The sequence below is a fragment of the Struthio camelus genome, chromosome 19, assembly GCF_040807025.1.
Source record: "Struthio camelus isolate bStrCam1 chromosome 19, bStrCam1.hap1, whole genome shotgun sequence".
Lineage (NCBI taxonomy): Eukaryota > Metazoa > Chordata > Aves > Struthioniformes > Struthionidae > Struthio > Struthio camelus.
This window is the reverse complement of record NC_090960.1, coordinates 12,880,299-12,897,162: the sequence shown is the minus strand read 5'-3', so window position 1 is coordinate 12,897,162 and position 16,864 is coordinate 12,880,299. Positions and strand designations below refer to the sequence as shown.

At 48.0% G+C, this 16,864-nt stretch overlaps 1 protein-coding gene across 4 annotated transcripts in view; it reads right to left on the bottom strand.

The window, feature by feature from the left end:
• Positions 1–1,482: 1,482 nt before the first annotated feature.
• Positions 1,483–16,864, bottom strand: part of LOC104143585 (bMERB domain-containing protein 1) — a 37,358-nt gene continuing 21,976 nt past the window's right edge. For 2 of the 4 annotated variants that reach the window (XM_068913258.1, XM_068913257.1), the window contains 5 exons: positions 9,361–9,434; positions 5,651–5,765; positions 4,539–4,612; positions 3,720–3,875; positions 1,483–2,054 (listed from right to left, as the gene is read on the bottom strand). In XM_068913258.1, coding sequence (XP_068769359.1) covers positions 3,757–3,875; positions 4,539–4,612; positions 5,651–5,765; positions 9,361–9,434 — 382 coding nt within the window. In that variant the 3' untranslated portion in view covers positions 1,483–2,054; positions 3,720–3,756. The remainder of the gene's footprint in view (positions 2,055–3,719; positions 3,876–4,538; positions 4,613–5,650; positions 5,766–9,360; positions 9,435–16,864) is intronic. The other 2 variants (XM_068913256.1, XM_068913255.1) reach the window with 1 other exon arrangement.

Below are 16,864 nucleotides of genomic sequence, written 5' to 3'. Positions count from 1 at the left end.
TAGGTCTCCAACCACTGGTCTTTGCAGATCAAAGCAAACATCCGTATTGCACCACATGGGTGACTGCAGAGTGATGGAGAAAAGCAGTCACTGGACAGTGTCTAGAAGAGCAGGCAGTAAAAGTGGCCCAATCTGTCCCATCAGCTGCAGGCCGGATGCTACCAATCATGGCCTGTGACACTACTCACCACTCCTGCTTGGGCAACAGTTCCAAGTGTGCTCTACAATGTGGAGGCACATCTCTCGGTTAGATGGGTTAGCAAAGCAGAGGGGATCTCTCTGTGACTTAATTTACTTCTGCTATCTACAGCACTTTCCAACCTTCCCTCCAGCCTGAAGAGAAGCCACTCCAAAGGAGAGGACCAGAACCAGCAAGCAGTGGCTGTGAGATGCTGTAGGTCGTTAGTAATGAGCAACACAAAATGAAAGCAGGCTCCAGACTGAGACCACTGAAGTCAGTTCAGAAGTGATACGAACTACAGCAGGGTCAAGTTTGCTGGAGATGACCAGGTACCATGTTAGCCAATTTGGGCCTCACATCTGGTCCTGTGAGTGTGCAGAGGGATTGTTTTAGAGTTTGTGGACTTTTCCTGACTGTTGATAAAAACCATTTGGGGAAGAGATTGCTCAGGAAGGAAAAGTAAATGAGAAACCCCTTGCAAAAGTTAGAAAGTGGGTCCCACACACTGGGTCTTACAGCAGTGCTGATAAATAAATGCAGGAGGAACTCAGACCTACTTACAGTGTCGCACAAAGGAAAGATCCCACCTGTGCTGCGTTTTATGAGGATGAACGTGTTATAGCAGCAGACACAATGAAAAGAGCCACGTGGGATATGACCAGCTCATCTGCATAGGCACACTGGACAGTGACCCAGGCAGGAACACATCACTACAGTGAGTTGCAGCAGGACTGAGCTGATGGCCTCAGCATTTTTGCCAAAGGGTAATCAGAGCTCTTGAGAAGCCACCCACATCGGCGGCCACCCCAGGCCGCCCAGTGAAACCATACTATCCTAAAGGACAGAAGACTATGCAGTGCAGGAGCTTCACAGACAGCTAGAGAGCCCCTGTCCTGCCAAAATGGGCATTAGCAGCTCTAGCTGTGCCATCGCGACACAGGTGAGTGTTCACAAGGGCCAGCATGAACTGCAACACTGGGCGACCTTGGAGCATTGTGCATCTTTCACATAGCGCTTCATGTCTAGCTCATGGCGCAAAGTCCAGAGGTGCTGGCTGGGGAACTGTAGGGCAAGACACTCTTTGATAGTCAGAGCGTCTCTCATGTGCTCTTTCCAGCTTTCCTTGCCACACTTTTAGTCTCCTGTTTGGTTTTCATTTCCCTCTGCACTTTGTCCCATTCTTCTCCTGAATTCCTCTCATTTTCCCTTTTACTCTAATTTTCCCTAAATCTAGTAGCAGTGAGGTGGGGAAATCAATTCATCCAGCCACACTTCAACACAGCAGGTCCGTGCTCAGGTAGTAACTTTACAAGAAATAACGCTTCATTCAGCCGCTTGTGGAGACTGTCCTTTCCCGTTTCCGCAGCTCTACTCAGAACCATCCAGCACCTTGCATTAAAACTGATGCAAACACAACAAAATGCAAAACAGAGACACTCCCCACAACGAGTCCTTTGGAATCAGCCCATAGAAAAGAGACCCAACAAGATGGTACAAGGGCCAAGGATGAGAGCTCATGCAAGGCCACAGCATTTTTTAGATGTTGGAGCACAGTGTTCTCTGAACATTAGCTCCCAGTGCTTGTTTTATTACTCTGTTCAGGTAAAGAATTGCACCAGTCCTCTTTGTCATGGACTTGCTTGCCGCTGCTGCACATGCCTCTTCCAAGCTGAGCTTGGGTGGAATTCGGTGTTTGTTGGTGTTATGAAGGCGACGACTGTTGATGCGGCACCAAGAAAACATGCCATCATCCAAGCTTGCACCAGCCTGCTTGGAAAGTCTCTTCGGTGTTGGTGCTGCAGTGGGAAGCATGAACAATGACGGGAAGTCAAAACTCTCGGAAGAGAGCAAGTTGTGGACTCTGTCTGGAGACCTGGTGAAGTAAGGCAAGAGAGAGGAAACCAGGGGTTGTGACCATGGGATACCCTCAGCACATGCCCTCCCCAATAGCTGCAGAACTGATCCTGCTTTACAGAGTGCCCAGTGCCAATGTCACTAACCCTTGGATGTCAGGCCACCTGCCACAATGGAAGAGACACCAGCAATATTAAAGGATGAGATGTATCCTCCCCTGGAGACACTACAACCCACTGGACCTATATTAACATCATCTTCCTCTTACACAGCGCTTATCACATGTGTTGTCAGTAAGGACCCAGCTCTCAGCTTTGGCCATGCTCATCACCTACTGGGTGAAGCCCAGGCACTGAGTAAGGTGGGAGCTCAGTGGGCAAGTAGTTTCAATTCCTACCCTCCTTGCCAGCTGCCTCCTGATGAGCTGTAAGGTCTGCACTCAGGTTTGTGATGCTGGAGCCTAGAATGCCAGTTCAAGCATATCAAAGCATATCCTTGTAGATACAATTTTATCTCAGCTGCAGATTGCTTCATCTTTGTCCACGCTGCCTTCTGGCAGGAGTGACCTCAGCTCACCAGCTATCACCAGTACAGCTTTTGCTCCAGCTCCCACTAAGATGTTTAGGCCTTGCTTGACTTGTCTGCACTCCACAGACACCGATTTTGGCAGAATTTTGCATGGAGCAGTGTAGCATATGAATATGAGGGTAAGGAGGCAGCTTGAGCCAGGCAGGGCTGATCTTGTGGGGATCCAACCATCTACCTCTGTGAGCACACTGGTTTTAGCCTCCTCCTGGGCTGAGGAGAGGGAGTCCACACCAGACTGCAATGGCAAGAAGCATTTCTTTACTGGTCTGCCACTACCTGAGATTTTTACAAAGTCAAGTGACAATGTTCATTTTACGCTTTCAGGAAAGAGTTTTTGCCCTGAGCTGTTAGCAAATGAACAGCAGTGCAACTAGTTGCTCCTCAGCAGCTGAGCAGTGAAAGGAGAGTCCTGTACAACTGTCATAGCTTGGCCCTTAGTAAACTCTGTTTGGAAAATAAGGAACATATCACTTTTACAGTTAGGCAGGCATGATTGTAAGGTAATGTCGCAGATATCAGTGACTTAACTGTAACCTGCTAAGAAGAAATAGATTGAGAGGGGCAGGAAGAAGGCATATGAGGACCTTCAAGGATAGATACGCCTGAAGATTTCTCAAATTTTCAGAGAAGATGCTACAAGAAGACAAAGGACATCAGTGGTGTAACTCCATGAGTACCAGACCAGGCATTTACACCAGCAATGCATTTGATCTACAACTCCCTTCTCTTCATGGTTGCAGCAAGATGTCTTGGTGCCCACAGTACCATCCCTCAGTGTGCCTGCCCCCGCTCCTCCCTGACTTCCATCTTTCTTCCCTCTCCACCCAGCTTTCTTTCCATCTCCTCAGCCTCCTTCCAGCCACAACTGCAGCCCTACTCTCTCAGGAATCAGCGGGGCTCTGGAACTTTTGTCCTGCTGACACCCCCACGGAGCAGAGTTGTAGCCTGGTGGTCTCTTGTGCCCCATTTCTGCTGTGCCAAGAGCCATACATCTCCCATCCACCCTCACTCACCCACCCACACAGGAACTTGGGAGTTTCAGTACCCTGAGGAAGCCTCTCTTGCCCAGCCTGGCTTCCTAGGATGTGTATGTTACCGTGATCATGTTCTGTGCAGAGGAGCTTGGGGCAGGCCTACATGATGGAACAAGTGAAACCACAGCACTCTTTGAGCAGAGTGAGGCCCGTTTTGGTCATATACGGCGCGGAGGTTTGCTGCCCCCTGGAAGTCATTTTCTTCTCTTTGACAGGAGCTACGGAAAGAGGCATCATTAACTTCAGGGTCAGTGTCTTCTTGGTGACAAGGGCACAGACCCATGGCCCCTCCTTACCCCCATAGCTGGGCAGGAGCTCCTGCCATCATGAGGCCTATCACTGGGTGTGCTTCCCAGGCATCCATAAGGCAGGACACGCACACAGGGACCCTGGACCGGACATGCCTCCCACTGTACTAGAGGTGTGTTCCTCCAGAAAAGATGGAGGCACAGGGAAGAGGAAGTCCTGCTTCAGAGGCCAGGACTAGAGGAGGAGGGGATGGTATACTACAACTTGTGACCTCAGTTAACAGTGTGATGAGACATAAGGAGCTGGTTGGGAAGGGTCAGATGAAGTACATGAGACATGAAAGGACACCTACCCATCCCAGTTCTCATAGGACATACTGGGTGGAAATGCAAGAGAGAAATGGAAGCACAGCATCCATACCAATCTGGTATGTTTCCACAACATGATCTCAAGCACGAGCACCACCACCCCTGCCCCCAGTTGCCATTTTCTCCCACCCTCCTCCAGTAGCAGATGCCTCCAGCAAAAAAAGCCTGCACAGAGCAATGAAATTTGGGGGGCAGACAATGTAGTGAAACGGAGAAACTGCCAGAGAGATTCTAGGCAAGAAATAAAACTCATTAACCACCTACTTGCTTTCTGGAGGTAGCTTTTGGAGAGCTTGCTTTGCAGGAATTCTGCCATTTCCTTGTCTTCTTCCCTTTCCCTGTGATAAAGGAGATCGGTTACCACTCGGGAAAGGAATGGCAAGGCATCCAGAAGCATCCAGTGAGGCATGATAGCACAGACTGGAAGCCAGAAGAGCAACTTCTGGCTAAGCCACCTTGTTCTGTGACTGTGTATCCACCACAGTGCTCTTTGGAGAGATGGCAATTGAGCATTCTGTCTGCAACAGTGAAAGCCCCCTGGAAAGCCCTCTGGAGCTAATAGCAGCTGCAAGAGAAGTTCCTGCTCCCTTGGTGGAAGCAAAGCAGCTTCCTTGGAGAAAGAGGTTTTAACATATGCTCACAAGTGAGCCATATTTTGCAGACGGATCCAATACAGTAGGTGCTAAGTGGCTATTTTCTCACCCCCTCCTCATAAAATCCTGGTTTGTAAACTTTTCTCAGGCCACACCCAGCTGCTCAAATAGCCATGCCCATCTCTCTCTCCATTGTCTATCTCAAGAGTCAATAATTGCCTTAGCCTCTTCAACTCCTGTTTCTAGAGTCACATGAATATGTCACAAGCTCAGCTCTTCTCTGGGAGGACGTGCCTAGTCTACAGTGTTCAGAAAGCTACAAGGCATGACCTGAGTGTGACCAGCACAGCAATCTCTGCCTGCATCTGCAGACAGTCTGGAACAGTGGGTCGGGACTGCTCAGTACCTCACTGTACAGCACTGATTCCAAGACTTGCTTTGGGAGCACCCCGGGAGACCCTGGGGTGGCAGGGAGGGCAGCATGCACAAAGTTTGTTCACTCAAGCAAGAATTACCCAGGGAACATGACAGACCCTCTTTACTACTACCCTTTGTTCCTGCTTCAAGGAGGCCAAGGGCATGCCATTTGACATGCACCTGGAGTATGACCGCTTTGGATGGTGATCCAGATTTAAGAATGGACTGTGCAGGTAATGCCTTTGGGAGCACATGGAGTTCTGTTCTCCAACCTACTATACACACTGTATACGCCAAGAATCAGGTCAGCTGACCCAGACAGGCAATAATTGCTCTGGAAAACAGGACTAATTTGCACCAAGCTACCTGAGCCTCTCAAATTCCACATCATCCACCAGGAAATCCCGTGTTTCCACCAGCTTGTGTATCTGCTGCACCAGCTCCTCTTCCCTCTGCTTCTCCTCATTGGACTTCTCGGTCTCTGCAGCACAGGGAATACATTTAACACATTGACAGGGGCCATCCCCCCAAGCTGAGGCAAGGCTGGCTCTGATTCTGCTCCATATAGGAACGGATGTGATAGAAGCAGTAAAAGCCAAGCCAATCACCTGGATCAAGACACAGGCCATTAAGTAAGCAACATCCTTGTCCAAATCAGCCTGGCTGGGAGAGGATAGCCCAAGTGTGTCCAAACTTTGGATTTTAAACTGCTCCCCAAAATTTTCAAGGGGCTGAGCAGTGCAAGATGCAACTGTGAGCCTCAGAGAATGGGAACCTCAGGAAGGTGGCCTCACCAGTAGGAAAGACCATGACTCCTCAAGAGTCTTCATCCTCCACTGCTGGGTGTCTGGTCCCAGGGAGATCAGAGATGTCAATTCAGATGTCATCCATCAGCTGGGACTTGCTTATCCTGCAATTCCCATGCCAGTACACCCAGCCACACAGTCTCAGCACAGACGTGAGCTATGCAAGGCTTGAGAGATCCTATTTGGCTGCTTCTGAGCTGGGTTCTCCATATGGCTGCAAACCCAGCCATGGATTCAGGTGCCTAACAAAGGAATTGGAAGGAATTGTCAAAAATGCTCAGGTGTTTTGGGAACACGATACACCATTTACCCATACATACAGACATGAAGACCGGTATGATCCACTGGCTTAGTGCGGTCTCATTCCCTGCTGAACTCAGTCTCTGCAATCTCATTCAGTGTATCTGACCTTCCAAATCATTGTGAGCCTCCACTGATGTCATTCCCATCCCAGTGACAAGGATGACCACAAGTGTCTGGCAAGCTACTACTCTGAATGTGTTAGCCTTGGTTGTCACCTGCACCCCCAGAGTCCCAGAGTGGCCTATCTTTAGCACTCTGGGGCCCGCTTGTGCCATGTATCTTTGTGCAGTGAGTCTGAAAAGACCTGGGAAACTCTGACATCACTGTAAAGCCCTACCCTATATAGACTGGTATATAATGGTAAGTGAGTTACGTGAAGATGATAGCGATAGGGCTAAAGGGAGTTAAAGATAACTGGAGAGTTACCTTGAGGGGAGACTGTGACTGTCCATCCTGCAGCTATTTAATACCATTTCTGAATTCAGCAGCCAGCTTCAAAACCAGTCCAGCACAGGATGGATCAATCTCCAGTCTCCCTTCAGCTAAATAAAAATGCAGTGAAATTCACAGCATGGAGCAAACCTGTAGGCTGAGTCTCAGCAGTTACCTAAACTGTGTATTGATTTGTAGTTTAAAGTCTGTTATATATTGATCTGAGGTGTTGCTGTGGGAGTCTGAGTAGGAGGAACTTCTCACAATCATCATGCTGTTAGAAACATCCCCAGCAAACAGAGGTTTCTCCTACCATTGGGATGATACATGATCCTGTGTATGCAATGAGCTGAGGCTTCCCAGCAGAGAAAGCTCATCTGGACTAGGTATGGGCCACAGCCATTGGCCTCTTACCATGAATAGTTAATGCAAAGTCACCTGGCCATTGCTATGGTCTCTCTGTGCAGCAGCTCCCATCTCTCTACTGGGAACAGGAGCGCTTACAATGTCATTCAGATGCCATGGCAGTCGGAGCCATCAGGTTGGTGCACAAACATATCAGCTATTTGGAGTTAATTAACAATCTAACTCATGAGTTAAAGCACGCTAGAGTAAACATATCCACTGTACAAACACTGCACCTTTTTTTCCAACTTGCTGATGTCACAGTCCATCATAGCTGTGGTGTGCCTCTGAATTATTAAAGACAACTTGATCTGGTGAGATTTCAAGCTACAGGTCTGGCTGAGCTCTGAGTAAGCACTGACGCGTTTGTGTCCTTATCTGAACCAGACCTCAACACCCATTTTTAGTTATGATCTGCTGCTGTCTCCAAAATAGTGATCTGCAGCATTTTTCTAGCACAGTCTGATTTGAGTCAAGTTATAAAAACAAAAAGAGCATCCTGCATGCTACCAGCATTTCTGGTCTCAGTGGAAACTGGGAATGCTGAAAAGGCCAGAAATGAAAAACCAAAGCAGGTGAAGGAAAGCCAGTCACATTTCTCAAGGCTCAGAGAAGTTCCAGTTTATCTCTGGTTCTGAGCCATCACTTAGGTCAAGTCTTATTTTATGAACTAGAGAGTGTTTAAACCAAAAGCTCATATGGAATATGGGTCTACACTTTGCAAGTAGCTCCTATCTTTATGCCAGAATCCTCACTTCCCCGGTCTGAACTTTCCTCTGGATGCAGCCAGGTTGTATCAAAACTGATCGAGATCTGCATATTAAGCAGCAGCCAGTGTCTCAATCTACATGTTGATGATTCGTAAGCACACACAGCACAGCACCACTACAGTGTTAGTCAAGGCCTCTTGCTGTCTTTGGCTTTGAGATAACCTCTTGTAAAGGACCTATCAGCTGAGCTGCTGCTCTGGCAAACTGATGTGCACAACTAGCCTGTTGTCTGGATTCAGGCATTGCCCCCTGCTGAACACTCATTGGTCTCAGTAAGTTCAAGATCTTCAGTGAGATATTTGAGGTGGAAATAACTGAGGTCCAGATCTTACTGCTTGGATGCCCAAACTCATGGGAACAAAAAAGCAGGGGTATGCCTCCCATCTGGCCCAATAAACACAGGTAAAGTCCTTTACCAGTGGGCTGAACAGGGATGTCCTAGGAGGAGGCAGAGCTTTAGGAAAAGTCATGGAAACAGCTCAAGGGAAAACCTTCCTTGCTCATTCTCATTCAAGCCCTGAGCAGTTTGTTGTGTGCTTTTATTTGAATATTTTGGCTGAAGGGGATCCTTTAGAGAGCCTAGTTTGACCTTCCCTGGGCTGTGAAGGGAGGTAGGTGGTTTGCTGGCTGCCACAGGGAGGGTCACTGGTCATGGCAATGAAGGAAAAAAGCAGCATTTCCTCCCAGTTGAAGTTTTTACACATTGCCCTTAGCTGTTTACCTCTATTCCACATCCTGAACGTAGTATTCACCTAAAGCAGGGTGAATCTCCAAGTCCCTTTGGCATGATGTGCTGCTAGTACCCATCCCACCCTGGCTGTGACTGGGAGTGTGGCCTGCCTTGGCAGCAGCTGTCGTCTGCCCAGTGGGTGACAGATGTTTCTGATGTGGCCACAGCAAGAATTCATTGCTTTTCAAGTACTTCAGGCTTTTGAAGGCATCTCCCTTCCTTCACCTCCAAAGAAGCCCCTCTACAGTGTAGTCTAAAGATGTCCCCTTCTTCTTCTACAGACTCATTTGGGAGGCCTCCTTGGTGGACATGGCAGGTCCCACCATGTCGGCATTCATCGCCACCTAACAACCATTCCCCTTCCTCCCCCTATGTCAGACCCATGCTCCCCCGCAAAGGATTTCTACTTCTTTTCCTATTCTGTTTCCTCTCTACCCTTCAGTCCAGGCCTGGACAAGGCCTCCTTGGTAGTATGGCAAGCAATCAAGCTCCTAAGAAAGATCTCAGGTCAGCTGTGTCTCCAAGAGCATCCCAGAGCGGGAGCCATTCAAGAGCTTCTTGAATTTCACAGAAATCTTTTGCTGACTGCAAATGCATCGTGCAGCTTTCTGAAACTTTACAAAGCCTTACCTGGAAGGGCTATGAGTTTTTGAAGCTCCTTTTTCAGACGACTGATTTCTTTGCAAAGCTGAATGTCATCCATCCTGCAGAGACACAAACAAAATCACTGAGGGAAAGACAGAGAGAGTAAAGGTTTAAAACCTCCAGAGCAAAACCCAACCAACCCCAGAAGGCAATAAGCTCATTGCGTGCATCAGGGAGCACAGATTTACCTGCCTTCCCGCAGGGAACAACAGCTCACTTCATTTCAGAGCTTTTATTAGAGCTAAATGGGTTGTGTCACTGGTTGTTGGCAAAGCAAAAGTTTCATCGCTCTAATGATGATGATGCCTTATTAAAACCTGGCACATTCACCATGCAATAGCAGCTGTGTTTCTTCTCAAAAAAAAAGTCCCCAAATAGTAAAATCCAAAAGCAAACAGAAACTGCTGCCACATAAAAAGGTCTGATATTTTCATATTGGATTTCTGCAGAATTAAAAAAAGCAAAAAAATGAAACAGAATGCAGGGAAAAAATGCTCAGACTTTGCAGATGCCTACTAAGAAACAAGGTCATTTCGACAGGAGACTGCTGTTGAAAGCCACAGACAATGAAACATTCTCTGACTCAAACAACAGGACGGCAGTGAGATACCAGTCAGGATGGACTCTAGGAGGGCCCCCTAGGATCCAGACTCAAATGTCAGTGGCATCTGCTGACAGTGTGGCTGGGGGATGTGTGGCCTTCTCTGTGCTGGAAAGGCAGCTTTAATGATGTCTCGTGAAGAGAAAGCATTGCAGATGCTCAGCCCTCTCCATGCGTGTATCTGCTCGAGTGCATCTGGCTGCTCACCAGGGCTGGCTGAGAAGATTCACCTGAATTTATTTGTTGATTTATCTCAAAAAATATGGCCTGCTTGTGCCCTCACTAAAGCCCCACTTGGACAAGACCTAGGAATGATGATGTCTGGCCATGGGGAGTGTTGGTGCTTCAGTCTGAAGGGCTGTATTCCCCCTTGGCAAGGGAAACCCCAACAGCAGATGGTGCTCCTGGCTGAGACCTCTCTCTGCCACAAAACATGCCATCCTTGATCATCTCCCCCAGGGAGGTGATACCACAGCAGATGAGACAAGCCTCTTCTCCAGTAATCCTCAGCACTAACCCATCTGCCTGTACTGCTCTGTTCCCCACCTCCTGACCTCTCTCATGACAACAGTTTCCAGCTTTAGTGCCTTTGCCCTTCAGGATCCTTTCCTCAAAGTACTCCTGCTTTCTGTTAAGGCAGCTCATATGTACATTGATCACCAACCTGAGGGCTGACCTGCCCTGTTTGCTCTTCCAGTAGTGTCTCCAAGGTAGGGCTAGCTGTGGGCCCACCACATCTCCAACCAAAACATGGGGAGGTCAACTCATCTGACACTTTTGCTCCTTCTCTAATCCCTCCATGGGCTCCTCACACATTTTTCCTCACTAGAAAGATTAGGAAAAGGTGCCACTGCTCTGACATTTCATCATCGAGCCCCAGCACAGTCCAGCCAGCTGGTGGCTGCCCCTTCAGTAGCTGGTAAGTACCATTTCCTTGGCATTGAAGCATTCAGGAACCCAAGTCCCAGAGTGGGAGATTTTGGCTGTAGGCTCATTTGAAAGGATGTTTTAAAGTCAAAAAATGATACATAGTGACAGCACTCTATTAGATGTGTCACCCTGTGGCAAGACTGTAAATCTCCTGATAAGGAATGGCCCGTTGAGCCAAGACTGGGGATATTTCTCTTCTCTTTTTAGGCTTACCATAGTGTGGGTAAGATGCCCTGGCCAGATCATCTGGCATCTTTCCATTTGTGTTTCATGTCCTGAGGCTAAATGAAACCATCTGCACCAAAACTTCATCTCCAGATTTTCCAGATGTAACGGGCACATCACATCAGCTGAGTTACTGTGCAGCTCTGAAGATGAGTTTCCAAAGATACTTCTGTATAAGTAAGAACTAGTTGACCGGCTGCGATGATTAGAGGGTTATTCTGTGCTCTGCATTAGCTCCTGCAGGGTGACAAGGGAATTTCCTGGGGTCCCCAAGCTGCATATTCATAGATCCTCTGGACAGACCTGTCATCAGAGCAACAGTTGGGTGTTCTCTTTGCATAGCTACATCTCCCTTGTGAACAAACTCCCTTCTTGAGGCCAAATTTACTTTTGTCCAAGGCCACATTTGTAGGAAAACACAGAGACATGGAGCACTCAGATAGGTATCCTGGTCATGACTGGTATCACAATCTTACCCATGCCCCAAGGACCAGATGTTGCTCAGTTGGTACCTCCAGGCAGAAATCCCTTCATTTACCCATCAGTCCTTGCAGTCTCGATACATGCCTTCCAGGAATTTGGAGCCCGGAGTGAAGGTGCCAGAAGCCATGTGACAGATGGGCCTGGGGTCAGGCAGCTCATCCAGCTGGCACTGAGCAGCTCCACCAGCAGAACAGAGGAGTTCCCATCATCACCCCAGGGTAGATGCGGGCATTCTGAACAGGAGCATTTGCTTCTGGCAATGAGACAAATCCTCTGATATCTCAGAAATACCTTTATCTAAGGGCTCCCTAGACATCAGAGACACTTGGGATCTCAGCCCTAGGTGTTTTAGAGACAACAGACAAGGCCCAGGACAAGAAGCAAGTCAGTGCTGGCAAAATATGTGGCCCAAGGTGGTAGAAACGCCCTTTTTAATCGCAGCAAATGACCTAAGCTAGGAAATATAAGTGTGATTCCCCTCTACGGTAACTGTCTCCAAGGGCACCAGCTCGTTCTTTCTCTGTTGCCCCAAGATAGTAACCTCCCACCAGAGCTACTGTGGCAATACTTGGATGGTACAGGAAAGGGCTCCCCTCACAAATACCTCTGCTGGAGACCAAATGTATTCACACAGGATATGGCTCTGTGCTGCTCTGTGTACTGTGCCTTACCTACTCGGGGTGGGATAGGAGCATTTACTCCCATACACATCATGTTCATGACACGTTTCATTAAGAAGCTGTTACGCACTAACATCACAGAGCACAATGGTCAACCCATCTCGACTGTGCCTCAAAGTGGAGTGGAATTTCCAAATGTTAACTACAAGGAATCAGTTGGTCCATTTTTCACCTCGAGAGAGGCAACTCAAGGGCCATACTTCCTCCTAAGGCCTACCAGGCACTTCAGCATCTTAGCTTGAGCTTCCCAAGGTTTTCCAAGCCTTGAATGCAGAAGGACTCCTTACACTTTTTGCAAGACACACGGCAAAGCATCCAAACTTCAAGAGCACAGCTGAGATCACGAGGTAGCAAGCTCCACAGCTGTGAGTGATAGTAAGCCATAATACATGATCTGTGGCTTATGAGCTGGTGGCACCTTGGGCAGAAGTGCCTTCGGTTCACTTTGAAATGCGTGTTGCTAAGAGCCTTTTCTGCATCTTCAATAATCCTGCTGGCACTTCCGCTGAGTCACTCTATTCACCCCATCCAGGATGAATCATATTTGCTGGGAGCTACTCAAAGCTGCAGCTTTGTCAGCTGAGTGGAGGACACCAACAATACTAATTAGGGAAAGGAAAATAAATAGACTCACGAAAAGAGACCCTGTGAGATATCACTGTAGGAGGAGAACATCCTAGATAGAGGAGAAGACTTCCTCTTGGCTTTGTCATTTTTTGCTCCATCTGACAGTGTCTTCATTTGTCTGCAAACTACAAGTTTTCTTGTTTTAGAGACTAGTGCAAGTCATGTGTTAGGCACGGAGCATGGCAATCAATGCTAACATTTGGGAGTTGTGTGTGCCAATCTGTCCTTCCATCCACTGCTCCTCACTTCATCATCACGAAGCCCTCAGCTTGCATGAAGAGCATCAACAGGAGGTCCTCAAAGGACAGACAGGCAACAGACTGTCCCTCTCTCAAAGAGACCATTGCTACAGGGCCACAGAAGTGTGGCAGTGCACTTTAAAGGGAAAAGCAGGCACAGCCCAAAGCACGCTCCATGCACAGTCCATCAGAGCAGCTCTGCGTCTCACTCACAGCTCCGGCCAGCATCTGGCTAGTCTGAGGACGGGACGCTCTGAGGTGTACCCTAAGGCACATCAGGACCCAAGGACCCATCCATTAGAAATTCACTGGTGCTCTGATGCAGAAGGATTCATGTACCATCTACAGTACCTGGTCCGCACTGCTTTGCCTGCTCTAGTCCCCTCTCCATATAAAACCCCAATTTACATCCTACCAAGGCTATAGCAATGGCCTCTCCTTCCTCTTTCTCTCCGAAATTCTCACTATTGTTTTATATCCCACTTCTTTAGGAGCATGGGATGTGTCTATTGCACACAAAGTCGTATACATGCAGCTAAGCTTACTGTACACAATCACTCTTATTTTAAAAGTATGAAAAGCTTATTAGTAATTCACTTAGTAAAACTGAAATAAGTAAATAACTGAAATATTATTAAAGTTCAATTAGAATCATTAAAGCTTGTTAAAATTGATACTAAAAATAAAAAATGAGCAGTAATAAAAATTTCTCATTTAAATAAAACTTGGGAGAGATTGCAAAGACAAGCACCCAGAAGGATGCTGCTGGAGCTGCAATTATTTGTACCACTTAAGATCAAACATTTTGAAGTGTTAGCCCCGGCAGTGCTATCCCCCATCCAACCCTGGGACCAGACTCCTGCATGGAGTATGTGATGCACACAACTCAGTCTCCCACAGGAAATGCTGTCCTTTCCTTTTGCTCTGAAAACGAGGAATATTGGGAGCTTCAACATATTGCACAGCACAGGCATCTCAGAAACGTTGGAACATTTTAGTCTGACATTTCCAACAGGAACAAAACACTGACAGTTATCAACTGACCAGCCGGGTCACAACTCCGTACGGCAGTGCATCACGGGTGCCGCATGTCTCTGGTCTTTAGAGATGTCCATCTCCCCGTGCTAGCCTGTGCCCTGCAGTTCAACTGACTCTAAACATTTAAATAGGTTTTTTTAGTTTTTTCCCCGTTGGAAAAAAAGCCCCTTTGCAGCCTCAGGTCCCTGTGCTTTTAACTCTGTCCTGCCCCAGATCCCTGTGCTTTTAACCCTACCCTGAAGCATCTCGGTCCTGGGGTCTCCCTTTTCTTCAGCAGCAGCTTAGCTCTCTGGACCAGGCTTGACTTCCCACAGCTGTCTGCCACCTGCGCTCCCCAGCTGACATTGAGTGAGGCCCAGACAATCCTCGGGACTCTTTCCTTGACCAAAGGACCCAGCTCTCGTGGACTTGCAGAGCTACGCTCCGCCCCAGTGGTGCACTCCAGAAAGCTGACAGCAATGCCTCTAATTCCTTGCACCACATGCAAACAGCTCAAACACATAATTCCAGGGACCCCTAACTTGCAAGTGTTTAATTTTGCAGCCATATCCACCCTGGTACATGGTTTCTGTAGGCGATTTCCTTTTGTTTTCCAAATGCACACCAAATACGGGGATAAGAAAAAACAACAGTTGTGACTGTTGATAGCGTCTTTGAGAGCTGGGTTCCAGCTACCATGGAAAGCGCTTAAGAACTTCACATTTTGTGACTTCCAAAAATCCCATTCAGCAATATATTTCACGGGAACTGTGCTGATCCCTCAAAGAGGTCATCACTTCGAATCACATCACTCCAGATCATACCTTTAAATCACAATCTAGCTCACAGCTACGCTAGATAACAGGTTTATATGGGCATTACCAAGTTCTTGTGTTCCCTGTGGTCCAGGCACAGGTGGAGACACAGACACATTAGACAAGCAGCATGTCAGGTGCTGCAGCCCAGTAAGTATGATTTTTGCCACTAGCATTAAAAAATCCCAGGCTTTGTATTGACTTGACAGCATGGGATTTCAGGACTGGTCTAGCCATGGCTATTTAATGGTATTAATTAAGCTTTTCTGCATTAACTAAGACTAATGCTAGTATTATTGTAACTCAATCAATAACATTTGTTGCATTTTGATTAGGTTGTTTAGATTTTAATGGGACTAACAGTAAATTCTCTGCTTCAGATATATGCTGTGCTCCCTTTTTGCCCGTATCAGGATTTTGAGAGTAACAGTGCACAGAGCCGTGATGGGAGCCAGGAACCGTGAGCCCTCCCCTTGCACCCTTAGCCCCAAAGGCAGCACAGCAGATGGGAGACCCATGGCTGGCAGGCTGCCTGCATCCCACTCTGCCACTTGCTGACTACAGCAGGCTCCGGGCAAGCTGGAGATCCCGGGCGTTTGATGCAGAGCCACTTGGGGAGCTGGGCCATTTCTGATATGATTTCTGTAGCCACATTTAGAGCAGAGGCAGAAACAGGGGGCAGATATGTATTTGCCTCTGCTGCAAATGAATCTTCCAGCCCCTTGAACCTTTTCCTCAGTCCTCTCTGAGCCATCTCTGTCTGGTAACTCAGAGTGTAGGATTGCAGACATTGAGAGTCTCAGAGGGGGTGTGCAGCCCGGGCTTCATTACAGCTTTCCTTTGTGAGCTTTTCTCTTGCAAATATCACCTTGCATCAAATTGGCTTTATTTCTGCCTTTTAGGCAGGGCCGCCTTGACCCTGGCACTGCTGTGGACCCAAATTCCCCACATTGATGATCCAAAAGGGAAGAGTTTCCAGTAGAGATCACTATGCTGATAATCTGGAGCTCAAGTAAATCAGTCCTTTTCCTCGTGGACCACAGAAGCTCGCAATACATCAAGGGAAAATGTGGCCCATTGGTACCTCTGCAATACACTATCTGATTGCCTTCAACCTGAAAGGGCTCTGGATTTTTTACTCACAGACTGTTTTGACTAGTGAAATGGGCCCTAAGAAAATCTTTCCCTCCACTTCTGGCTGCAGAGGCTGTGCGTGGCAAGGAGAGCAGGACGCAATGCAGAGACGGGCACTGGTGTCAATAAGGGAGAAACTGCCCCCCAGCAACCAGGGAAAGAGCAAAGGAGGAGTTAGGAGGATGCATATTACAGCACTGCAGGGAGAGCAAGCTGTAGCTGTGGGGGATATTCAACAGCCTGCAATCTCAGCAGTGGGGCAGAGCAATATCTCCAGAGACCAACAATGAACCTGAGGTTCAGGTGAACCTCAGAACCCTTCCCGAGACAAGAGCCATACAGAGGCAGAAGAGTATGAACTCCCTGAGGATGGGGTGCTTGTGGTGGAATAGGGCACATTTTAGTTTAGTGAAAACTGTGCTATAAACTCTGTTTGCACAGAAATTGGTTAGCTCCAACCATCATGGTGTCATGCCATCCATACCACTTACTTCAAGCCCTGCACCACCAGCACAGCCTTCCTGTGTCAGTGCAATTCGGTAGCATGGGTCATGACTGGGCTGCTTCTCTCTCCCCCTCCTCAGGGACCTGCTTGGGGACCCCAGAGCCTCTCTGTGCTCCGAGGGGGCTGAAGCAATTTGTGGGTGTTCCTCAGGGCTCTCCTTGCAGCCTGCAAGATGCAGCGGGGCCATGCAGCAGCCAATCCCACGGCTATGAGCAGAGCTGCCCTTGAATTTT